Source organism: Vigna radiata, chromosome 8 (genome assembly GCF_000741045.1).
Source record: "Vigna radiata var. radiata cultivar VC1973A chromosome 8, Vradiata_ver6, whole genome shotgun sequence".
NCBI classification, from domain to species: domain Eukaryota; kingdom Viridiplantae; phylum Streptophyta; class Magnoliopsida; order Fabales; family Fabaceae; genus Vigna; species Vigna radiata.
Genome location: NC_028358.1, coordinates 42,543,379 through 42,565,902, shown reverse-complemented (window position 1 = coordinate 42,565,902; position 22,524 = coordinate 42,543,379). Strand labels below are relative to the sequence as shown.

General features: G+C 33.9%; 4 protein-coding genes and 1 non-coding gene across 7 annotated transcripts; 3 read left to right on the top strand and 2 right to left on the bottom strand.

Annotated features, from left to right (window-relative positions):
- Positions 1 to 73, bottom strand: TRNAE-CUC. The gene has a single exon. It is a non-coding gene; the product is annotated as a tRNA-Glu (tRNA).
- Positions 74 to 1,115: 1,042 nt separating this feature from the next.
- LOC106771517 lies at positions 1,116 to 3,159 on the top strand. Its single transcript, XM_014657509.2, has 5 exons — positions 1,116 to 1,294; positions 1,390 to 1,442; positions 1,638 to 1,687; positions 2,494 to 2,642; positions 2,736 to 3,159. The coding sequence occupies exons 1-5, from the start codon at positions 1,281 to 1,283 to the stop codon at positions 2,932 to 2,934; spliced, it is 465 nt and encodes a 154-aa protein (XP_014512995.1). The 5' UTR covers positions 1,116 to 1,280; the 3' UTR covers positions 2,935 to 3,159.
- A 2,787-nt stretch (positions 3,160 to 5,946) lies between these two features.
- Positions 5,947 to 8,327, bottom strand: LOC106770857 (stress enhanced protein 1, chloroplastic). The gene is made up of 4 exons (XM_014656688.2): positions 8,137 to 8,327; positions 7,956 to 8,057; positions 6,828 to 7,003; positions 5,947 to 6,283 (listed from the first exon to the last, which is right to left on the bottom strand). Exons 1-4 carry the CDS (start codon positions 8,180 to 8,182, stop codon positions 6,179 to 6,181), a joined length of 429 nt encoding a protein of 142 aa, XP_014512174.1. The 5' UTR covers positions 8,183 to 8,327; the 3' UTR covers positions 5,947 to 6,178.
- A 526-nt stretch (positions 8,328 to 8,853) lies between these two features.
- On the top strand, positions 8,854 to 14,839 carry LOC106772674 (sodium/proton antiporter 2). 3 transcript variants are annotated; one of them, XR_001376608.2, is made up of 11 exons: positions 8,857 to 9,241; positions 9,724 to 9,900; positions 10,037 to 10,165; positions 11,238 to 11,414; positions 11,932 to 12,038; positions 12,569 to 12,689; positions 12,823 to 12,884; positions 12,997 to 13,299; positions 13,800 to 14,094; positions 14,193 to 14,416; positions 14,544 to 14,839. XR_001376608.2 is itself a non-coding variant. In XM_022785710.1 (10 exons), exons 1-10 carry the CDS (start codon positions 8,999 to 9,001, stop codon positions 14,252 to 14,254), a joined length of 1,701 nt encoding a protein of 566 aa, XP_022641431.1. In that variant the 5' UTR covers positions 8,854 to 8,998; the 3' UTR covers positions 14,255 to 14,839. The 3 variants fall into 3 exon arrangements, 2 of the variants coding, with proteins under 2 accessions (XP_022641431.1, XP_014514704.1); XM_022785710.1 differs by having other exon boundaries at positions 8,854 to 9,241; positions 14,168 to 14,839; XM_014659218.2 differs by having other exon boundaries at positions 14,193 to 14,839.
- A 1,433-nt stretch (positions 14,840 to 16,272) lies between these two features.
- Positions 16,273 to 21,675, top strand: LOC106772208 (triacylglycerol lipase 1). The gene is made up of 9 exons (XM_014658451.2): positions 16,273 to 16,486; positions 16,616 to 16,738; positions 17,489 to 17,629; positions 17,941 to 18,051; positions 18,141 to 18,284; positions 18,355 to 18,395; positions 18,488 to 18,564; positions 20,177 to 20,272; positions 21,169 to 21,675. The coding sequence occupies exons 1-9, from the start codon at positions 16,316 to 16,318 to the stop codon at positions 21,489 to 21,491; spliced, it is 1,227 nt and encodes a 408-aa protein (XP_014513937.1). The 5' UTR covers positions 16,273 to 16,315; the 3' UTR covers positions 21,492 to 21,675.
- The last annotated feature ends 849 nt before the right edge of the window (positions 21,676 to 22,524 follow it).

Below are 22,524 nucleotides of genomic sequence, written 5' to 3'. Positions count from 1 at the left end.
TTCCGTTGCCGGGACTTGAACCCGGGTCTCTCGGGTGAGAGCCGAGTATCCTGACCAACTAGACTACAACGGAATTTTGATTTTGGTTTTCTCTGATATTTTATTGACTGTTGTCCTTCATTAGATGCAGACTAAGGAAACAAAGAAGGCAGACATAGTCTGAAAAAATATGGTGAGTTTTATAATCAATTATGTCCTATTTCCAGATCACACTTCAATTAAACAACAGTTAAGCTAAACACTAGTAATTTCATCATGCAATAATAATGTTACAGTTAGATTCATCAAATTGGTCTAAGTACCAATAAGGTGTATATGTAAATATGTTGTGGCTTTATATAAAGGGTTTGATTATGCAATTTTTTTAACAATCAAGAATTGATGACAAAAATGTTATTTGGTGAATAAAATTTAGGGTTAAATATGTTTTTAGTCTCTATACTTTAAGGGGATTTTGGTTTTAGTCTATTTTTAAATTATGGTACAATTTAGTCCTTCAACTTTAGAAAACTTTGGTTTTAATCCTTTTTAATTTTTTTTTAACTTTATTTGTTGTTTCAAATAGTGTAAACAATCCAAATGCTATAATAAAACGTGTTTGAAACAATAAATAAAATTAAAAAAATTTGATAAAAAGGACTAAAATCAGAATTTTCTAAAGTTGAAGGACTGTGTACCATAATTTAAAAATGGACTAAAACCAAAATCGTCTCAAAGTATAAGGACTAAAAACATATTAACCCTAAAATTTTAAAAAAATGGTTGATATATGTAGATATTATTGTCATATATGACAAATATTTTAATATTATAAAATGATTGGATATAAGTATAATATCTAAATATTTGTTATTTTAAAAAATAAAATTTAATGTATACTTTATATAAAATTTGATTATAATTTATTAAATTTAAGTAAATTAACATTAAAATTTTATTTATATTATATTTTACATATTTTTTAATTTTATTTTAAAATTATATATATATTTTTATCAATATCTACAAGTTTTCAAAATTTACATATTTTTTAAATATAGATCCTACAAGAGTAACAGATTAAACCTTTTTTTAGTCAGGTAATGAATAGGGTCTTACTCGACCCGACCCGACTCCACCGTTTTCATATGATAGGATGGTGATGCTGAAGTAATTGCTATTTGAAGTGCATTTTGCAGTGGTGAGATCATTTGGCGCCGCTAGCCCAGAGTTGAGTTGAGATCATTCACCGGAGAGAGATTCTAAACACCAAAACGACACCGTCGATCTGTTTTGCAGCAATGGGCAAGAAAAAGTTAATACCTTTCCTCTTTATCCCTTTCTTCATGTTCCCTTTTTCTTTTTTCTTTTTGTAGTTTCAGTTTCTAATGACTGTTCTCACATGTACAGGTCTGATTCAAAGTCTGACCACAGTTACGAGAAGAAGCTCCAATTTTATTCCAGTATGTTCCGGGATTAATTTCTGATTGCTTTTTCTATTTTTTTTAATAATACAGCAAAAACTATTTAATAAGTTTATTGAGAAAATTAAATAAAATGTTTGGTATTGTTGTATCTGTTTGATTTGCTGGTGTTACCTGTCAATTTCCGTTCTTAAGTTTCAACCCTTTCTGATGGAATCCCATTTGTTATTGCAGAGGTGAAAGATGCTGTTGCCTCCTTGAGTGTCCAAAAGTCTATTTCGAAGGTGAGAATTTTATTTCAACTCTGTTATTATGGTCTCAAGTTGGATTGATTGAACTGTGGAAGGACTTCAATTGCTTTGGTATAGGTTTTAATGTAATGGCTTAAAAACTGTATTGTGCTGTACAAATAACTGGGCACTCTTTCCTCTCTCTCTCACACTCATAATTAAGCGTTCTTTTAGTTTTTCTGAAAGAAATATTCAGAGGATATCAAAATATTGTTTGGTGTGCAATTAAAACCCATGTGATTTGACAAGAAGTGACAGAACTCAAATAACATTGAGAGGAGTTCCATAGGTTGCTTGTAATGTTGATTAAAATAAAAAATGATGAAACATGAGGGAGCTATATGTATTGCTAAGAGTGTAATGGAAACCAACTGAGTAGTATCAATTAATATAACTAATAATCAGTAACAGGAGTTTCTTAGTTTCATTTTTTAGAAATCATTTGTACTCTTTGAAAGTATGTGGTGATAATGTTGTTTTTCAAGGCACTGCATGTATTGGTTAGCTGTCTAATATTGATTTACAAGGCACTGTTTATATTTGATATCAATAGAATTTTATAAAAGCATAATATTTTTATGTTTTCTCTGTTTAAAAGAAGACTTTATACACTTCTGTGTTCCAAGGTAATATCTCTTATGAACTATCTTGAACTAATGATTTATCTCTTATGTCCTGAAGATATGATTGCTGTGCTGTTGTACCAACTGAATCATGTTTTTTGAGAGATACATGCTCCAGTACTTTTATCAATTTTATTAATGTTGTTGATTTTATTAAATGTTGTGGTCTTCTATCAGAAAAAGAGCAAACAACAAAGACGGCAAAATAAATTGAAGGCATATAATCTATCTTCACTTTTAGAGTCCCTTCCTGAGGTGAGGGCATCAAAGAAACCAGGTCGTCAGAATGACTCCAAACTTAATTGTAAATCAAGGCAGACGTTGGTGTGAGTGTTTCTCATCATCATTCAATATTGCATTGCCAACTTCTCATTTGATATGTATAATTGTATTTGTAACCCATTGTGCTTGTTCATTAGGTTGAGGGAAAGAGATCGAGTTTCTGCTGTTCTTAAGGATCCTTGTTTTCAAGCAGATCCCCTGTCCGCGATTCAGCATTACTTGCAGAAGACACAACCAGTTGTAGAAGAACAGCCTAAGAAAAAAGTGAACAAAAATGGATCCAAGAAGAAGAAGAAATCAAAGGCTTCAACTGGACTACAATCTATGGAAATTTAGTTTTTGTCTGGCTGCTATAAATTATCTGTTTTTTTTTGGAAGGTCTTTCCATATTCATATTACTTATGTAAAACATTAGGTCCTCGAATTATGAATGCAAAATCGATGTCTATTGTAATTACTCACTATTTGGATATTAGTGTTGGGAGATATTGAAGAGATTTGGGTCATATAACTTATAAACAAATTCATATAATGAATCATGACATTCTTCAATCTAAAATAGTGAAACAGGTTTTAGGTATTTTCTCTTTATATGTCATCCTTCTTGTGTACTTTTATCTAATAGGACTTTAACTCATAATAAATTTCTTCTCAATTGTGAATCCTTTTAACATAATTTATACTCTTGCATTTTAGGACTCATTCCTCACCCAATCCATTTTAGGACTCATGAGTTGGTCACCAAAGTCAACTACTCTCACAACAATTCATTGATTTTTCTATGAGAAATTGTATGAGTAGAAGGCATGCTTTACTTATATGAAAATTAATGTATTTATATAACATGAGTAAAATAGAAAAAAGTATCGAAAGTTATCAGATAATAACTAATAAAAATAATGCTTAAATGACAGGATTATTTTTATTCATAACAATTAACATAACTTTTATTTAGCATAAAATAACAAATAAATATAATATATTCTGGTTGTTAATTAGTTTCAAACACTCTTCTTTGATTTTGGAACTATAAACTTTTGAGTTTTTGTCTCAAGTATTTGGATTTAGCTTTTAGAAGAACTTTGGTTAAAATGTTAGTACTTTGATTATTTGTTTTTGCAGTATAGTAATTTCACTTCTCATTTTTGAAATTCTATTAGGACAAAAGGATCTACCTTAAAATGTTTAATTTTTTCATGAAACACGGGATCATTGTCAACCGAAGTTGCAGCTTGATTATCCACGAAAATTTGTTTACTATCCTCTTGTTTCACATGTAAATCTGTCATGATTTTTTATTCAAAAAGTCTGATTCACTGCAGTAGTAGCAACTACTACATATTGTTTTTATACTTGATTGAGCTATAACATCTTTCTACTTAAGACATAAAGAAAAAACACGAAAACCAAAAGAAAAACAACAACCACACGAGCTTCTCATGTCATTAACACAACTTGCCTAGTCACTATCCATGAAGTTTAAACTTAAGAGAATAAGAGGCATCGATGTTCACACATTGTCTTCTTGTTCATTAACTGTAAATCCTTCCGGTTGCTTTACAAATATCTCTTCCTACAAATAACCATTTAAAAATGTAGACTTTGCATTTAAATGTAGATATTCCATCATTTGTGTGCATGCAAAAGAAACAACATTTTGATCTTATAAAGGTTTGTAACAGGATTAAAAGTTTCCAAAGTATCCCAAACACTTGAGCATATCCTTTGATTGTGCCTTGTATTGTTTATAGAACCATTTGCATTATGTTTAATTCTATAAGTCCATTTAAATCCTATAGGTTGTTTGTGTTGAGGGTTTTCTACCATCTCCCATGTACCATTTTGAGCTCTTCCTACGTAGCTTTATTTCACTGTTATCCTTGACAACTTTCATTAAATTCTACATTTTTTAAGATACCCACAGTTTATCTCAGATAAATTTTTTATACCTTTGACAGGAATGTCATCATCATCATCAAGAAACCTTGAGATTTCTAGTGGTTGCTTCCATATTATTTCTTTCCATTTTCATTTTTTTATCTTCCATGAATTTGACATCTCTACTTACAAGGGGTTTAGCATTATGTGATTGGAAAATTCTGCAAGCTTTGGAAGTGATGATGAAAACTTTGGGTTCAGCCTGTTTGTCAAATTTGTTTCTTTAACCTGTGGAACAAAAAGGAAACAAATACAGCTAAAGATTTTCAAATATTTAAAGGTTTGAACCCAAATTAGCTTTTAAATAGAGTTTTCTTATTTAAAACTCTGGTTCACAACCTATTCAACAAAAGTACAACAGTACTTGTAGCCTCTATACACAACGTCTTTGACGAATCTTTCTCATATAGATTGTCATCTCCATAATACTTCTATTTTTCTCCCACTTACATAATTTGTTGTGGTGTGAAAGACACATTAAGTTAATGTTTAAAGATTAGACAACAAACAAACCATTTGACCAATGATGACAAACTTTTCAAAGTGTTTGACGAAACCAATATTTTCAAAGTAAAAATTGTCAATGAATGAATAAATCCATATAAAGAAATATGATACCACATTCAATTTAAAATCTTAAAATAATAAATTTGTGAGTTTTCTTTTCTTATAGGTTGTTCTCTTGCATACTTGTAACTAACGTGGGACTCAAATTAACATTCCAATAATTAACTGTGGTAAGTGACTTGTTTGTGGGTTACGAACAGATGAAACTTCTCACATATATAATGTTTTTAACGAACATTGAAGTTTCCTAACAAGAAGAGAAAAACTGTTTCAAATTGAGATTGGGACTATCGTTCGATAACTGATGCATCTAACGTTTCAAATTCATTTTTCGCCACCACCTTTGACTGGTGAGGATTTTAAAAATTGTTCAGAAAAGTATTTTCCTTTCTGGTATTAGATAATGTTTGTTTAAAACTAGGAAGGCCATCTGTGGGTGGGAGTTAATGATGTGCATAACTGTGGTTAATATTTGTTAAAGGAAATATGGCCAGGATCATGTCAGGTTTCCTTGTTCGAAAAATTGTTCAATAGCCAATCAATTCAATGCTCCGTTTCTATTTTCTTTAATCAACAAATTAAAACCTGATCCATCACAGAACACATTATCACTGGCATTCAATGTGAGGGAAGTCTAAAGGAGACCCTGCTATCTTTCCCACTCCCTCTTTTTATAAGTTAGATATCGTATTTGACAGCTTTGTTTTCCCTACTTTTAGGTTCTACGGACTTGTTTTCATCCCTGAGATGAATGAAGACCTACCAAATCCTCCATTCACACTCGTTTAAGAACCTCTTTGCCACTCGAGATATGTTCTTACCGATGGAACTGTGCAAGCAAAGTGGACCTGAAGAAAGAGAACTTTTATACTTTGATCTATATGGTGAGAAAGTTCATCTGATAGACACGTCTAAGTGGATTGTCATACTTTGACAGTTGTGACTTTTCAGGCTTCAATGCCAATTAATTTTTTTCATCAAATAATACAGAAAAGAATGATGACATTTTATCTCCAACAAACGAAACCTCTGAGCTTCATAATTTACAACAAGCACAACGAGTCTAAATATGTGATCAATTCTTTGAGGCTGACTGGAAGATAAAAACTGCTGTCAAGACACCCACAAGTGCTGTTACTGCGAGGGCAACTGTAGGAAGGGGCGTTGCTAGTCCAAAGTTCTGCAAAATCAAGGTACAAAAATACTTTTATTCCTTTTGCAACATATGTATCATAATATTATTTTAGAATGGGTGAAGGGGAGGTAGAAAGAGGAGTGAGGAGTATTGACCTCTGTAAACTTATCTAAGTTTTCAGTGAGTTGCATTCACTTTGAAGCTCAAAACTTTAAATAGTTCTATTTCGTTTAAGATTCATCAGAAATGTATGTGAACTCACAACCATGAATGTGAACTTGAATGTTTTAAAACACCATGAACTGTTGACAACATTAGATTATTAATTTTTTTCCAAACACTTCAGCTGAATTTACTGGATGTCATAAACACAATAAATTTAGGGAAAAAGAGAGATAAAAATTAGGCATATTACATTCAGAACATCAAAGTAAACTTTTGACAGGTGTGGAGGTTATAAAAAGGGTTAATCATTTGATGAAAATGATAAATTGGACCATGAATCAAAGATGTAGACAAGTGCTAGCGGTCCAAGTCATGCCTGAAGTAATAATCCACTGGTTACTACACAGAGTATACTGTATCATACCTCTAGGAGTCCCTTCCCAGTGGCAATTTCAACAGTGATGGCTACTGCAAAGCCAACCATGGCTAGCCGGCCTAGCCACACATCCAAACTGTTCCCTTGCTGGGTGCTTTGCTCACATCGTATCGAAACAGGCATTGCTTTGCATGTGGGTTTCCTTCCATGATTCCTTCGAATCACTAGATGCAAGTCAAACAATACTTAGCCGTGCAATAGGGACCTTATTTTATTTCAAAATTACTTTAGTTTTATTCTCCCCCCAAACCCATTAAAGGAAGAAAATAACATCATTTGCGTCATAAACACATGAATGAAACTACACATCCAAGCTCCCAGCTTTAAAAGAGTTTTAGGACAATTTAAGAACTGACCAGAAGAAAGTGGCAAAACCAAAAAGAAAAGAAAGGCAACAATCCTCAATGAATGCATCGACAGTTTTACATAGCATTTGTATCACTACCATCTTTTACAGCTGCTTCAAATAAGCTAGTTCCCAGGCTTAACTCATACAGTCTATCTAAAATAAGAAGCTTTACAGATGTGCAACAATGTTGCAAGTTTATAACAAATAAAAAATAAAAATAAAAAGCAATAGTTTCAGATAGCATTTGTGCATTAGCATTACCATCTTCCACTGTTGCTTCAAATTAGCTATTTCACAGGCTTAACTAATGAGATCTTCAAAATATAGAAAATACCAGATTTCGCAGTAGAACGAACTCAACGGCTAAAATTAAGTCTACGGTCCAAAAAATATGTTAAGTATTAACAGAGGAAGCAGAGGCATATAGTAACCCTCCTACTGCAAAATTTTATGAGCATGTTTTCGTTCAATTCGCAGCCCGCATACTATGAAATTCTAAGGTAGACTACCCCACAAAGAGTTCTAATGTATCCTGAATCTCAACAAACTGATACAAAGAAAAAAAAAAATCTTTTGGTTGGAATAACATCTGAAAAAAGGAAGAAGGAAGAAGCAAGATCGCCAAGTTACCGGAGCATTCAATTTTGAAGTCAAGGGAAGTAATCATCGAAAAGGGTTTCAGTCACACGGGCATAACGGAATGCAGTTTTCGTATTATAAAGTAAGCAGATATTATTAAGAGAAACCACGGGAAGTAGAAGACTTACACAGTGGGGAACCAGCGATGAATGATGCTCGAGTTGTAATCAAATTCCTATGAGGAAAGTGAGCGGTGGAAGGGTATTTTGGTGCAGTGAAAACAAATGCATCTGCGACACATTTTAACCGTGTTAGAAATTGAACTTGATACTGCTTCTGACTAAAGGAAAAAGTGATGAGAGAGATTACCACGAACAGAGAGAGCAAGAGAAGCAGAGGGTTGAACAAGTGCCATGGTGGTGAATTGCAACTATCTCAGTTGTGCGGTGCCGGATTTTACAGACTTTAATGTTTATCTCTCGCTTTTGTTTGAAGCTGTCAGTGGCTCATACTTGTTCCACGCCATAACCATTCATTCACACTCCTTTGAGTCCCACGTGGCCTCTTTAATGATTTTCTTTTTCTTGTTTACACCACGGTGTGTGTATATATATATATATATATATATATATATAAAGAAGTAATTGGAATAATAAAATATAAAGAAGATAATTCTATTTTTTAAATGTCACGTTCTAATGTAAGAAAACTAAAAGTAGTTTATTCATAATTGTTTCCCAAATGAAACTAGATAGTTTTAATTAAAGAGTTGAAAAGTGTAACTAAACTCTTAAATTGTCAATTAAGTTTATAAACTAACATTCTTTTTATGATATATTGGTTCTTTGAGCAAAATTAGACTTTTGATTTTTTAAGTAGTGTTATCATTTGAATATGGAAAATACATAATTGAAAAAAGGAGATAAACTTATGATGTTAAAATTTGGTAATTAACAATAATTCTGTAACCGTAAAAATTGTATTTTTTGAAATTTAAAAATTAATATCTGGCATTGCGACCGAGCAAGGCTAATGCACCTAGAATATGTTAAAATCATGGTTCTTGTTCTTGGAATAAAAAAAGGTTATAAAGAATTTGAAGGAAAAACAAAACATAATCAGGTAATAATGTTATTTTTGGTACTCATGAAACTCCATTGACCAACCCTCACTCTGTTGCCTTGTAATCTCATTTTGTGAGGAAGAACATCCATTTGGTTGTGTTGCTCGAATGGCGACGTTTTCAATTGGGACACACTTGTCCATGTTCCAGAATTTGCGCAACTCCAAACTTCCCCTACATGGTCTGTGCACTGTTGAACCTTCGCCCTTCTTTGGCTCTTCTTCTGGCAGAACCAGATTAACGGCTACAATTCCCACTTTGCTCCGTCACAATGTATTGGCACGTGCTGAAGATAAGGCCAGGGATCCTACATCTTCTTCGTTTCAGACTCAACAAAGTTCACCGCCACAGGTTCAGGCTTCTTTTCTGTATGACCGAGTAACCAAGTTTCTAGCAGTACCCTTTTTGTCACTGTTTTTATAGTTTACGATATTGGATATCTGATGCTGGGGTGCATAATCTGGGTCAAGGGTACCTCACTTTTCCATGAAAGATCGAAATTTGCAGTAGATTGATTGAATATTCAATTCCAATAGTCTTTATTTAGAATTAGTTTCTTTCATGTGATGGCTTTTTTTTTTATCAAGGAGATAACTTCACCACTGTAGTGTCTAATGGATTGACCAATTCTTTCAAAAAGTATAAATAAAAATGGTGGTGGGGTGAACTTAAAAGAGAAAGTAAATATAAAATCAAACGGTTAATTTTGGTGATTCAGTCAGTTTACATGTGCATCTGGAAAGAGTGCACATTCGTTCTGTTACAAGGTTAGAGAAACTGCTTCTATATGTTAATAATGCTCACACTGCTCTTCACTTATAAAACGGTATCAGAACTTGACACCGGAATCTGGAAGTTGCGATCCCCTCTGTTCACTCGATGAAACAAGCTCGCAAGAGTTTGAAGAAAGCTACCAGCCTAAGACCGATTCTCTCAAAGCTGTAGCAATATTAGGAGCAGCTGCAACTGGGGCAGTGGCAATTAACCATTCTTGGGTGGCCACCAATCAGGTTCATCAATGTCCTCTCTTAGTTTATCCTAATTTTTATGCTGCTCATTTCACAATGAAGTACACGCTTTTTGGGAAAATGTTTCTAAATATGCATATTGTAATAGTTATTCGTTTTCTATGACATTGGACTGCAGGATCTTGCTATGGCTTTGCTATTTGTACTAGGATATGCAGGGATCATTTTTGAAGAATCTCTAGCCTTCAATAAAAGTGGCGTGGGACTGGTGATGGCTGTAGGCTTATGGGTGATACGGAGTCTAGGGGTAAATGTCCACATTTCTTTTGTTTTTACTTTCGAGTTAGTCTGGATTTAATGTGTCCATTGTCATACTTTTGAGATTTAGATTGCTGTTTGTTTCATAATGTGTAGGGCACTAAACAGTGTGAATTCACTTGATGCATCCACTCCCGTATATGCATATGTGTAAATTACAATTGAAAAGAGATCCTCAAGTGTCTGGTCCATATACCCATACACACTTTTTTTCTTAGTGATTGTTTAGTGTTCATCTAATCATCTCTGGAAAAGATAAGGAGTCACTAACAAGGATTAAAAGAAGGACAATTTCTATGCATGTGGCACGGCACCAGTACCATTATGTTCAAAAGTATGACCCTTCCATATCCTGCCTTTATGTAGAAGCACAGATTCAATTGTGAACTAAAGGATGTTATGTTTTCATATTGCTTTTGAACCTAAATTGCTTTTCTCAGCTCATCCAGTATATTTTGATACAAAAATAAGGAGTTGCTCTCCTCCCATCCCCTAACCTTAGTAATAATTTAAAGCTAGAATTAGGTAAATGGGGACAATCTCCCTCTTCCCCTTAACTTTTCACACGTCAGAAAAGGGTCTAACTCTGGTTATCCAAATACAACAGTCTCTGAAAATATTATAACATTCAGGGGGACTTTCTTGACCTGAGGAATGTAAGTTGGTTTGATTCAAACTACACAATACATTTTACCTTGAAGTTTTTTCATATGGGGATTACATTTTTTTGGTAGCTATTGATGCACATAATATGTAGAAAAAATGTAATTTCCAGACCCTATAGTTGCTCTCTCCTTAGTGATGGTATCCCAGAATACAACCACTTAATAAATGGTAGTTTGTCCGCTGATTTGTTAGCTATAGACACTTGTGACTTGACAATATTTGCTCGCCTCAATTATATCCCAATACCCCTTTACTTGCTGAACTTCAACATGTCCAGTCCCTGGTCTGTTTATATGTATATGTTTGAAGTCGGTTTTTATCTTCCTCTTTCTTTCTTTCTACTGATTGGATTTTCCACTGCTATTTTCTATTTAATTGTATGGATTTGTATATAGGCTCCTTCAACTGATATAGCTGTTTCAGAGCTTACACATGCATCTGCGGAAGTCAGTGAAATAGTATTTTTCTTGCTTGGTGCAATGACCATTGTTGAGATTGTTGATTCTCATCAAGGATTTAAGCTGGTTACTGACAATATAACAACCCGAAATCCGCGCCTCCTCCTCTGGGTGGTGAGTTCTTTCGCTACTTTGTGCCTGCATGGCCATTCCTACTAAAAAGGCTTCCTACAGATTCTTTGCAAATTGAGAGTTCTTGGAAATATGATTACGTTAATTGTTGAACACTATAGTTTGTGGTGAAATTTTGATGATACACTCAGAAGGAAAGGACTCAGATTGAAGAGCTCCTTTTCACAGAAAGATGCTGTACCAATTAGGCTGCATAATATCAACAATCTGTCAAGTTTTGATCCTTATAAATGTTGGCATTTTGAAAGAATAAAAGACATCACAAACAAAAAAATTGCCAAAGGCTTGGTGCACGTTTGCTGCTTGATTGCTTTTGGAAAATAATTGTTTGTTTAAAGCTCTCAAAAGTTTATTAAAAACCAATTATTTTTTAAAATAAACTGAACCAGACAAGCTCTAAATCCCCCTTCCCCAACTCTAAGTTCTAAATCTTCTGTATTTGTATCTCTAATTATTCTGTCTCAACAACAGAATTTGACACATTAAGTTCAATTTGCAGATTGGATTTGTTACGTTTTTTCTCAGTTCAGTTCTAGACAACCTTACATCTACCATAGTTATGGTTTCCCTATTGCGGAAATTAGTACCTCCATCTGAATACCGAAAGTAAGTGTGTGTTATTTTGTTAACTTCTAGTATAATGTTCAAGCCATGAGGTGAAGTATTAAAGGAGACCATATTTTCTAAAATACAACAGTATTGATAGACTGGGAAGGTTCATCGTGCATTGCCTAAGGTTTCAATCACTAGATTTATAAGCTTGACAGCTATGCTCCTTCGTGGGGAATTTTATACTGCAACACTATTGCTTTTTTTTTTTTCATTGTCTTAAAAATGATCAATTCTCATTTGAGGGATCTGGACAATTTTTCATCCTGGAATGAATCTTAAGCTTTTTACTTTATTAGTTCCTCCTAGTGCTTGTGATTCATAGATGATATGAAATCGTGTTAGCCTTGTATAAATCTGCAATCTGTATTTAGTGATATTTTACAAGAAGAAAAGTTTTTGAGGGCATAAGGTTTAGAGAGTGAATAAATCTTCTAAGTTTGCAATTTCTAGAATTCTCCAACTATTCCGTGGTTTGGCTACACCTTATCAAATCATCAGGCTGTTGATTTGGATTCTGTTGGCAGGATTCTTGGAGCTGTTGTTGTAATAGCAGCAAATGCTGGGGGTGCATGGACTCCTATCGGTGATGTTACAACTACTATGCTGTGGATACATGGCCAAATATCTACAGTTCAAACAATGAAGGTTATCTGTTGGATATTTGTTCCCGTGTGATTTTTTGTTACTGATCTTTGATTTCATGAAGAACACTTGGATTCATCTAAGTGCAATGCAGAATGAACGAGTGTATATAAAATTGCATTTTCTTTACTTGTAGGGTTTATTTGTACCTTCAGCAGTTTCTCTGGCTGTTCCACTGGCTCTAATGTCTCTGACTAGGTACTCTATTTACACAACAAAAAGTCATGCATAAAGGTCGATTATTTTGAATAGAGATTAAGCTCTGACAAGTTACAGTTCAGATAATGTTAGTTTTTGTTCTTTTGCTCAGCGAAGTTAACGGGAAGGGACAAAATTCTCCCAATGTCTTGGCATCTGAACAAATTGCTCCTCGAGGACAGCTTGTTTTCTCAGTTGGTTTAGGAGTTTTGATTTTTGTCCCAGTCTTCAAGGCACTAACAGGTTTGCCTCCTTACATGGGAATGCTGCTGGGACTCGGTGTGCTTTGGATCCTCACAGATGCAATCCATTACGGCGAATCTGAAAGGCAGAAGCTAAAAGTACCACAGGCTCTCTCAAGGATAGACACTCAAGGAATACTATTCTTCCTGGGAATTCTATTGTCCGTTAGCAGGTAATGAGGAAATTTTTCTGATGTGATAAGTTTTAGACTATTTCCGAGTGTTCATGCATATAAATCAATGAAAAAAATGTCAGCATGTCCGTTTCAATAGAAGAGGACTTGCCGTGACTTTGGATAAATTTATCCAGAAAGTAGAAAAAAATAAAATAAACTTCTCCCTTAAACCAATTTGTAAAAGCTATCCAATTTAGCCTTTTCAAAAACTGATTTTAACTTGTAAAAGATAAACTTTTTCTCTTCTTGTTTGCTTCTTATACAAGTGTTCATAGAAAACTTAATCAAACATAACTTTGAAACCCCAAAAGTATAGTTGGACTTCCCAACAGTAGTCCTTCTGGAAAGATGATATATTGCCCGGTTTACCTTCTATTGTTATGAACGAGAAAAACTTTTTATTTTGCATGAACTGTGATTACCTGACATCTTGAAATTTCTAATTTATTCATGTTAACTGGTTTTATTTTACCAATTTTACCATTCGTGTTTGTCAGCTTGGAGGCAGCAGGGATTCTTCGAGAAATAGCAAATTACCTTGATGCACATGTTGCTAGCACTGAACTGATTGCAAGTAGTATTGGTCTTATATCTGCAGTAATAGACAATGTTCCATTGGTTGCTGCAACAATGGGAATGTATGATGTCGTCTCTTTCCCTCAAGATTCTGAGTTCTGGCAATTGATTGCATTTTGTGCCGGAACTGGAGGTTCCATGTTAATTATTGGCTCAGCTGCCGGAGTTGCGTTCATGGGGATGGAAAAGGTTGACTTCTTTTGGTACTTCCGAAAGGTATTTCCTACTGTACACATCAGACATCATGATAATTTGACATGATAAAATGTTTGTATGTACTTCATAACAGAAGTTATTTATCTACTTTTTTGCAGATCAGTGGCTTTGCTTTTGCAGGTTATGCTGCTGGTATTGTTGCCTATCTAGCACTTTATAAACTCAACATCTCCCTACCAACTCTAGCAGAGGTTCCTTTCCTCTCTGGTTCATAAATAGAAAAGTTCAGAACTCATTTTATTCGGTTTTCATGGCATCAAAAGCAGCAGTTCCAAAATTAAGATTTTGGTGGTCAAGAAGTTATTTAGAGGGAGCATATCAGGTAACTCCAGAGGAAATGAGGACTGTTAATCTTGACTAATCCTAGTTGATTGAATTTCATGGTTTAGATTAATTTTGCTTAAACTTTCATGCTCTTGATACATCATATATGTATATATTTTCTTTAGGAACCTCAAGTGCCTAAAATATTTACATCACCAGGATGCAACATATGGTTCAGTAAATCTCATGTTACCAGACACAGATAGTTTGCATTTTCTAGGGGACAGGTTTTGGTGCAATAACCAGATAGCTGTCTTGTGATCTGGAGGTCACATATTCAAATACTGATTTTCTTTCTTAAATTTAATGTGGTTGTTCAGATACCTCCAAGATTGTATATTGTTTTAAATTTAATGAGGATGTTCTAAATGTGTATCCATATAAAGGATCAATAAATGATTCGATCATTTGGCTAGTTAAATATTTTGATTTTCAATATCTGAGTCCTGAATTTTAAAATGATACTGTGTAGTATTTTTACTAAATAATTATTTAATATAATTGAAAATCATCTAGGTACATAATTATTAGTTATGGATCAGTAGTCCTGAATTAGCTAGCTTTTTATAATTTTATTCTGAAAAGAAAATTCAGATAAATTGAAAAAAGAAAATATTTATAAATTACCTTTTTATTAATAATGTTAATATCAATATGATTTGTCAGCCTAATACATAATATAAAGTTTTACATCACTTATGTAATATGTTTAAAGAGAAAAATGATTGAAAGCAATGAAAAAATAAATTTTTTTAAAAGAATTCTCTTTCCCTCCCAGGACATTTTTATGCTCACCCAAACAAACGCGACTGAGAAAAAGTAGAAGGAAGGAGAAAAAATAAATATTTTTAATTTTATTATTCTAAAAGAAATAAAAAGAGGACATAATTTTTTTCTGAAGCGGGTCCACAAGTAAAACACATGAACCAATAAAAGAGAGTCCTGTATATACACGTAACAGTTGGTAGAATATACACAGTGCTATTGACGCTGTTGGTTCATTTTAGCAACTGTATCATGATATGATAACAAGTAAAAATTAACAATTTTTTAACAATAACCACATGTCAAAAATTTATTGGTTCGTTTTAATTATTTTATAAAAAATATTTTAAATGTATCAATCAAAACTGCCACTTTTGACAATTTTTAAAAAATTATCATGAAAAGTTGTTAAAAAAAGAAGTTTTTCTAATTTATTATAATATTAACAAATGAAGACGAATATGATGGATAAGATAATTGGATAACATATTGAATCCTTCTTCACTGCTTTCAAGTGCGCGTGGGTTATGGTAAATGGTAATTTTGTTGGCTGCCCAAAACCTTTCTTTCTTAGTACATTTTTCCATTCCATGAAACTTCCGTTATCAATATGCTTCCACAATTGCAACCAACGGAAATTCCCAACACCTAATTTCTTATCTGTACAGTTGTATGTTTGAAATATACCAAAGTCCTTAATATTCAAAAAAATTGAATTTTGTATGGATGTTTACATCATTTAATGAAAATTTATTTTAGATATATAGCTAATTATTTTAGTTTTACCAATTTAAACTGTATAGGCTAAAAAAATAATGTTTTCAAAAATCAAGAAATTAAACTGAATATATTTTAAATATAAAAAACAATATTTTAGCTGTAAAAAATTAAAAATGAAGATGTAGAGAGCGAATGATACGTTAACCCTGTGGCACGTATCATTGAGACAGACTGATAAACAGTTATGATTCTGAGTTGAGAGCTGCGATGTTTCTTACAGTTTACCTGCAAGTTCTGAGAAAAACGCGCTGGGAGGGGCGCGTGGTTGATTGTGAATGGTCGAACCTAGAAGCAATATATATGAGTGAGAGTTGCAGCAGAGCAGAGGACCACAGGTGGATGCATTTGGGGGATGATGGGGATTCAGAGGTTCTTCCTCACTCTCGCCATAACACTCTCCATACTCTTCGGAAATGGAAACCTCGTTCTCAGCTTCGACGGCGGTGGTAGCCACCAGAAACAGCAACCCACGCTGTGCCAAGAGCTCATTATCCCCTCCGGTTACCCCTGTTCCGAATATACGGTACCTACAATCTTTCTCTTCTGAATAAACTTCTTCTGACTTTTCCATCGTCATAGCATATTCCTTTTCTCTTTTCATTTAATCTGAAAATTGAATGACCAACTCCTTTGTTTGTTTTGTTACTCTCAGACTCAAACGAAGGACGGGTTCTTGTTAGGTCTTCAGCGCGTATCTTCTTCTTCTTCTTCTCTTCGTCTTGGGAACCGTGGAGAACGAGGTCCTCCGGTTCTGCTTCTGCATGGCTTATTCATGGTCACTTCCTCATTTTACTATTCGCTTTCCACGCAATTCATGTAATAAATGCGTTGACTCAACTGCAATATGGTGCTTGCTTGCTTGCTTCTGTCGATCACATCCAATTTAAATTTTTTGTTTTTAATTTCCCCATTCTGTTTCTCATATGGACTCGATTTGCTTTTGACTCAAGGATTTCATGGTCTGTTATAAGTCTCCACTGTTTAATTTTTTTTTTCTCTTTTACTGCTGAAGATCCAAAAGGCTCGGTGGTTGATTTGATGTCTAGGAAGTTTCCAAATGGTTTTGTAACTGCAGTTCAGTTCTATATTTGCACAGTTCTTGGGCTGTGTTTGGGATAGTTGTAAACTTTTCTTCTTTACAACCAAATTTGAAATGAATAAACCCTCAATTTAATCTCAGATTATTACCCACTCTCCTACGGGGTTCTTTTATGGTAAAAAAGAATTATGCAAGTAGTTCATTGACTCCTGCAAATCATTCTAAGTAGGCTCCCAAGTATCTAAAGTTAGTAAAGTATATCAGTTTAGGAACTGAAACGATTGATGTTCAATGCTTGAGAGCTAACTTATATCGTTATTACCTTGAGGACTACTTAGGATATATTCAGGTCGATACATTTGTATCACGTTTTAACCTTTGACTTTTTTAAGAGGATGGTTCTCTAACACTTGTTGGTGAGGAACTCATTTTTTAGTTTTAAAATGTTTGATTGAATCTAAGCAGTGATTTTGTCGATGCGATCAGGCTGGTGACGCATGGTTTCTAAACACTCCCGACCAATCACTTGGCTTCATACTTGCAGATCATGGTTTTGATGTTTGGGTAGGAAATGTGCGTGGAACACGTTGGAGCCATGGGCATATATCTTTGTCGGAGAAGAATAAGGTGCATAGTTTATCTCATCCCTCGCGTTATAAAATTCGTTGAGTGTCAGTTATTTGTTTGTGATAATTTTTTTGTTTTATTATTTTCATCAAATGGAGCCGATGTTTTTCATAAATGTAAACCATTAGAGAAACATTAAGATGAAAGGAGAGGCACTCTTCTTTTTTATATAGAGTGACAAAGGATGTATTTGATAAAACAGAAAATTTATCATTGGAAGTTCGGTACTGAAATATTTAGTTAAGTTTGTAATACATTTCACCTTGTCTGTGATGTGTGACCAATTCTGCTTGGGTTTGATTCCTTTATAGAAATTCTGGGATTGGAGCTGGCAGGAATTAGCCCTGTATGATGTTGCAGAAATGATCAATTACATCAATTCACTAACAAACTCAAAGATATTTGTAGTTGGGCATTCGCAGGTACTTATTATTGTTGACATTGTCCTTTTCACTTGTTATTTAGGGGTTGTTATATAGCATATGTTTTTTATGTTTCCCGTGCTTCATAGGGGACAATTATATCTTTTGCTGCCTTCACTCAACCGGAGATAGTAGAAAAGGTTGAGGCAGCAGCTCTTCTATCTCCAATATCATACTTGGATCATACCAGTGCACCTCTTGTACTTAGAATGGTTAAAATGCACATTGATAAGGTATTTCTTGCTTGTTCTATTAAGTTTTACTGTAGAAATGGTCCGTGATATGATTACTGGTTTTTCTCAGGTGATTCTTTCCATGGGTATTCATCAACTAAACTTCAAAAGGTTTTTTTACATTTTTCTCCTTTTCTTTTTCTTGTGTTCATCAATTTTAGTTTAGCAAATGTTCAATTTATTGTTTCTCATTTCTTTTTCAGCGAATGGGGGGCCAATCTCTTGGTTTCCTTATGCGATACCCGCCTAAGTTGCAATAACATGCTCTCATCCATAACAGGTTCATGTCTTTCACACTGGCTCAGTCTATGATTCTTAATTTCAGAGAAGTATGTGATTCAGAGTTCACGAGCTCGGCTGTGAATTTTTATGCTGAACTTAGCTGTTTGTTGAGAATGTTATTGGCTTATTCAATTATGACAACTCCACTCTATTGTGTCTTTGATAGAGCTAAACCGTCTGTTCTATCCAAATAGTATTCTCCACATCGTGGAGTTCTCTGATACCATTGTCGGTGGGAGGACTAAAAGTAAAATGGATTGATTTCTTTGTTTTCTGTTAGATCTGTCGTACGTTTGTCTAGTTATCCATTGGTGGAGCTGAGTCATCTTGTCTCTCTGATTCATAAATAGACGAGTGTGTATGACATGGAAAGGCAAAGACAATTGCTTTCTTTATGCATCTTGAAAGGATTTCTCAATCTTTTTTCCGCCCATACCTCATTAAAGTGTCAGTACTTAGTTAAGATAAGTTGATTTGTCACAGCAACCATGATACTTTCTATGTCCAAGTGTTAGGAACTTATAATTTGAAACACTTCTGAGTTTGCGAGGGAGTTCAACTTGGTCCAAATAAAAGATTGCAAATTTCTGCATTCGTAAACTTTGTCTGCCTACTCAGTTTAAATTGATGGATCATTGAGTTGGATGTTATGTGAAATCTGCATCCTCTAGTCTAGAGCATGAAGGGGGTGAGCCCTCTGTGTTGGGACAGAAGGGATGCGACGAATAGTCGGGGAGAGTTTGTCAGAAGATATCTGTTTGTTAAATAGTGGGAATGAGGATGGAAGGATTCATCCAAAGCATATTACGAAGATTGTGTGGAAGAGGAAACACTGCGTCGAGGGAAAACTCTTCTAAGACAATTTCTTCTCCTATTTTCATGCCATTTGTAGAATGAAGTTTGTTTCTATCAATTTCTCATTTGCTTTTCTGTTTCATAATGCTCTAAATTATTATGTTTATCTTGTTTTGTCAATATTGTGTAGCAAGAGACATGCTTTGCCGGAGAGTCAGAGTGTGAAAGTTTACAACTATCTAATTTTTTATTTTTACTAATCACAAAATTATCAGTTTGGTAATTGAAAGTTGGAATTATTAAATTATTGTCATGTATGAATTTGAATTTGTATCTCAGTGTATTGCGTTCGGATTTTGTGTGGGAATTCTTATGTGCGTTATGCCATTATCTGTTATTGAGATGCACCAAAATCATATAATCAGGATAGAGAAAGTTTTCAAGGATAAGATAGCAGAGTAAAATGACCCAATTAAGTGTCTTTATTCTATTGTTGTATCAGCTTGAAAACTATCTTCACTTAAAAATAATTCGTGCCACTGCTCTTTGTTCTCTGAACTTACCTGAAAATCGATATGGTGATTAAACTGTTCAGATCTGGTTACATTTATGGCCTTGTGAAAGCATATTCTCTCTCTATTAGAGCTAATAGATGTAGTCTGCTAACATATTAACTATTTCGTTAAGTCATTTTGACCAATTTAGTGAGAAGTTGCTCTTTTGGTTCATTCTACAAGTTTGAATAGTTTTGCTGTGTTTTTTTCCTTTCTTTTTTGACAAATACTTCTACTCAAGACACTTTGATGAAATGACAGGGAAGAATTGTTGCTTCAACGAGTCACGTGTGGAGTTTTATCTTGAACAAGAACCTCATCCATCATCCACCAAAAACTTGAACCACCTTTTCCAGAGTATGCTTCATTATCTTCATTTGAGCCTTTAATGGCACTTTCTTTCTGTTCCAATTCCCAAGTATGTGTTAATGTTGTTGTTCTTACTTATGTATACGAGTATTTCTTATCATCAGAGACTACCCTCTGATCCTGTCTAATAATAATCATAGCATTTGCATGATGCCAAATAGCTAAACTGGCCTTTATAGGAATGGAATACGAAATATTGGAAAATAAGTCTGAACTATGGAAACAAGTTTTGTTGTGTACATTAGCCAGGGAAATGAATTTGATAATTAGTCTAAAAGTCAATCATAATTTTTGTTGCTTTATTTTTGTTTGATAGTATTGTTTACCTCTTGATGAATAGTATTGATCACCTTCGTAATACTGGGCAATATGCGTCAAAGTAGTGCTTGTTATTTACAAACTTACTAGTAGATTAGCTATGCAAGTTCTGCTATATTTTCTTCTTTTGGTTATCTATATTCCGTTACGAGCATGGGATACACGCTTATGATGTTTTTGACATTCTTAATCCTTCCAAAGACCATACCTGTACAAAAATTCTCACTGACTAGCCACTGCCATCACTTCCTTCTTAACTGGTGGCGAACCAGCAGATGAGTACACTGAAATTCTTTTATCACATGTTTAATTTATTAGGGTATCTAATGGCCCGTGTAACCGGTCCTGCTAAGTGGGAAGAAGGCTTAGGTGATGTTATTAAATATTTCCAAGAGCATGTCGTTTGAACTTCTAGTTAGAAATTTCTGTATTGACATTTCAAGTGTTTACCTACTTTCACCCTGGCTTTTTAATACATTTTTTTGTTGGTCTAGAAATCAATATTCATTTTATGTGCCATTATTCTTCTTAATTGATTGTCTCTGATGACCTCGTTTGTTTACCAGTGATCCGAAAAGGAACCTTTTGCAAATATGATTATGGACAGCTAAAAAACATGATAGAGTACGGCAAGTTCAAACCACCAAAGTTCGACCTTAGCCGTATACCCAAATCATTGCCTCTGTGGATGGCTTACGGTGGAAACGATGCTTTAGCAGATATAGCCGATTTCCAGCACACACTCAAGGAATTGCAATCCACACCGGAGGTGATTTATCTTGAAAACTACGGTCATGTTGACTTCATTTTAAGCTTGCAAGCAAAACAAGATCTTTATGACCCTATGATTAGTTTTTTCAAGTCAACCGGAAAATTTACTAGCATGTAAAGTTTGCTTCCTTCCGGCACGATGGATGTAATACAATAGTCTGTGGGTTCATAAAGTATTAGACTTTCTGTATAGTCAAAATGTTAATATTGTGTGGGTGGAGTCCACTCCACTCCACCTCTATTCTCTGTGTAAAGAATTTACAGATCCATGAAATTTGGCATTGCATGGTTATTATTTGCCATTGGATGTTTCCTGCACCCCATCAAATTTCTTCCAACACCCTATCAAACTGGATTTTGCTTTCCCTCCGGAACACACTAAACTAAAATTTTCAGAAGCCTGTGATGGGATACGAGATAAAATTTGACGGGGTGTAGGAAGAAACACCCTTTGCCATTTAGGTCTGCCTTCAGCCCATTGATAAAGCGAACGACATTTATAATAGCAAATATATAAAGGTTGAAAACGTTCAGTGAATAAAGTTGAGACCAGTCAACGTGCTTATAAAGTATATTATAATGATTAGGAGGTTTTCTCCCCGTTGCCACCCTTTGCAAGTAACTTTTACACTGTATCAGCATTTCAGCAAAGTTACTAAGATAACACAATTTATTGAGCACATAATTCATTTTATGGAGTGTCAAATTGTGTTGTCATTTTTCTCTCTCTGTATTAAAAATTATATTGAAATTTAGTTTTGGAAAACTTAATTTTGACAGGTTTTCACTTAAAAAATATAATATTAAAATTAGTTAATTCATTAATTAAATTACCTAATTCTTCAACAATATTTTTAACATTTTAAGAATTTACATAAAGTTAGAATCATGTAAACTTATTAAGTTAATCATATATGGAATAGTATGTGATTAGTCAATAATATGTTAACTTAATTTTATTGAAATTATTTTGAACAAAAAGTAATACATTAACTAAAACTTATAAAATTTTGCAATCATCTTAATAATTTTAGGGTTTAAATAAATTTGTAATTAAATACATTTATTAAGAGTATAATTAAGATAATAAAGAAAAAAATATAAGCATAAAACCAATAGTTATTAGTGTAGTGGACAATCGAGGTTAACAA

What these genes read in the sequence shown, in the direction of transcription:
- LOC106771517 (XM_014657509.2), top strand. An exon ending in GAAGCTCCAATTTTATTCCA is followed by an intron (nt 1,443 to 1,637) that starts GTATGTTCCGGG and finishes TTGTTATTGCAG; the next exon opens with AGGTGAAAGATGCTGTTGCC. An exon ending in TCCAAAAGTCTATTTCGAAG is followed by an intron (nt 1,688 to 2,493) that starts GTGAGAATTTTA and finishes GTCTTCTATCAG; the next exon opens with AAAAAGAGCAAACAACAAAG.
- LOC106770857 (XM_014656688.2), bottom strand. Translation starts at nt 8,182, where the DNA reads ATGGCACTTGTTCAACCCTCTGCTTCTCTTGCTCTCTCTGTTCGTG. An exon ending in CATCGCTGGTTCCCCACTGT is followed by an intron (nt 7,004 to 7,955) that starts GTAAGTCTTCTA and finishes ACTTGCATCTAG; the next exon opens with TGATTCGAAGGAATCATGGA. An exon ending in CTGGGAAGGGACTCCTAGAG is followed by an intron (nt 6,284 to 6,827) that starts GTATGATACAGT and finishes TTGATTTTGCAG; the next exon opens with AACTTTGGACTAGCAACGCC.
- LOC106772674 (XM_014659218.2), top strand. Translation starts at nt 8,999, where the DNA reads ATGGCGACGTTTTCAATTGGGACACACTTGTCCATGTTCCAGAATTTG. An exon ending in CTTGGGTGGCCACCAATCAG is followed by an intron (nt 9,901 to 10,036) that starts GTTCATCAATGT and finishes ATTGGACTGCAG; the next exon opens with GATCTTGCTATGGCTTTGCT. An exon ending in TCTTTTGGTACTTCCGAAAG is followed by an intron (nt 14,095 to 14,192) that starts GTATTTCCTACT and finishes ACTTTTTTGCAG; the next exon opens with ATCAGTGGCTTTGCTTTTGC.
- LOC106772208 (XM_014658451.2), top strand. Translation starts at nt 16,316, where the DNA reads ATGATGGGGATTCAGAGGTTCTTCCTCACTCTCGCCATAACACTCTCC. An exon ending in ACCCCTGTTCCGAATATACG is followed by an intron (nt 16,487 to 16,615) that starts GTACCTACAATC and finishes TGTTACTCTCAG; the next exon opens with ACTCAAACGAAGGACGGGTT. An exon ending in TTAAAATGCACATTGATAAG is followed by an intron (nt 18,285 to 18,354) that starts GTATTTCTTGCT and finishes GGTTTTTCTCAG; the next exon opens with GTGATTCTTTCCATGGGTAT.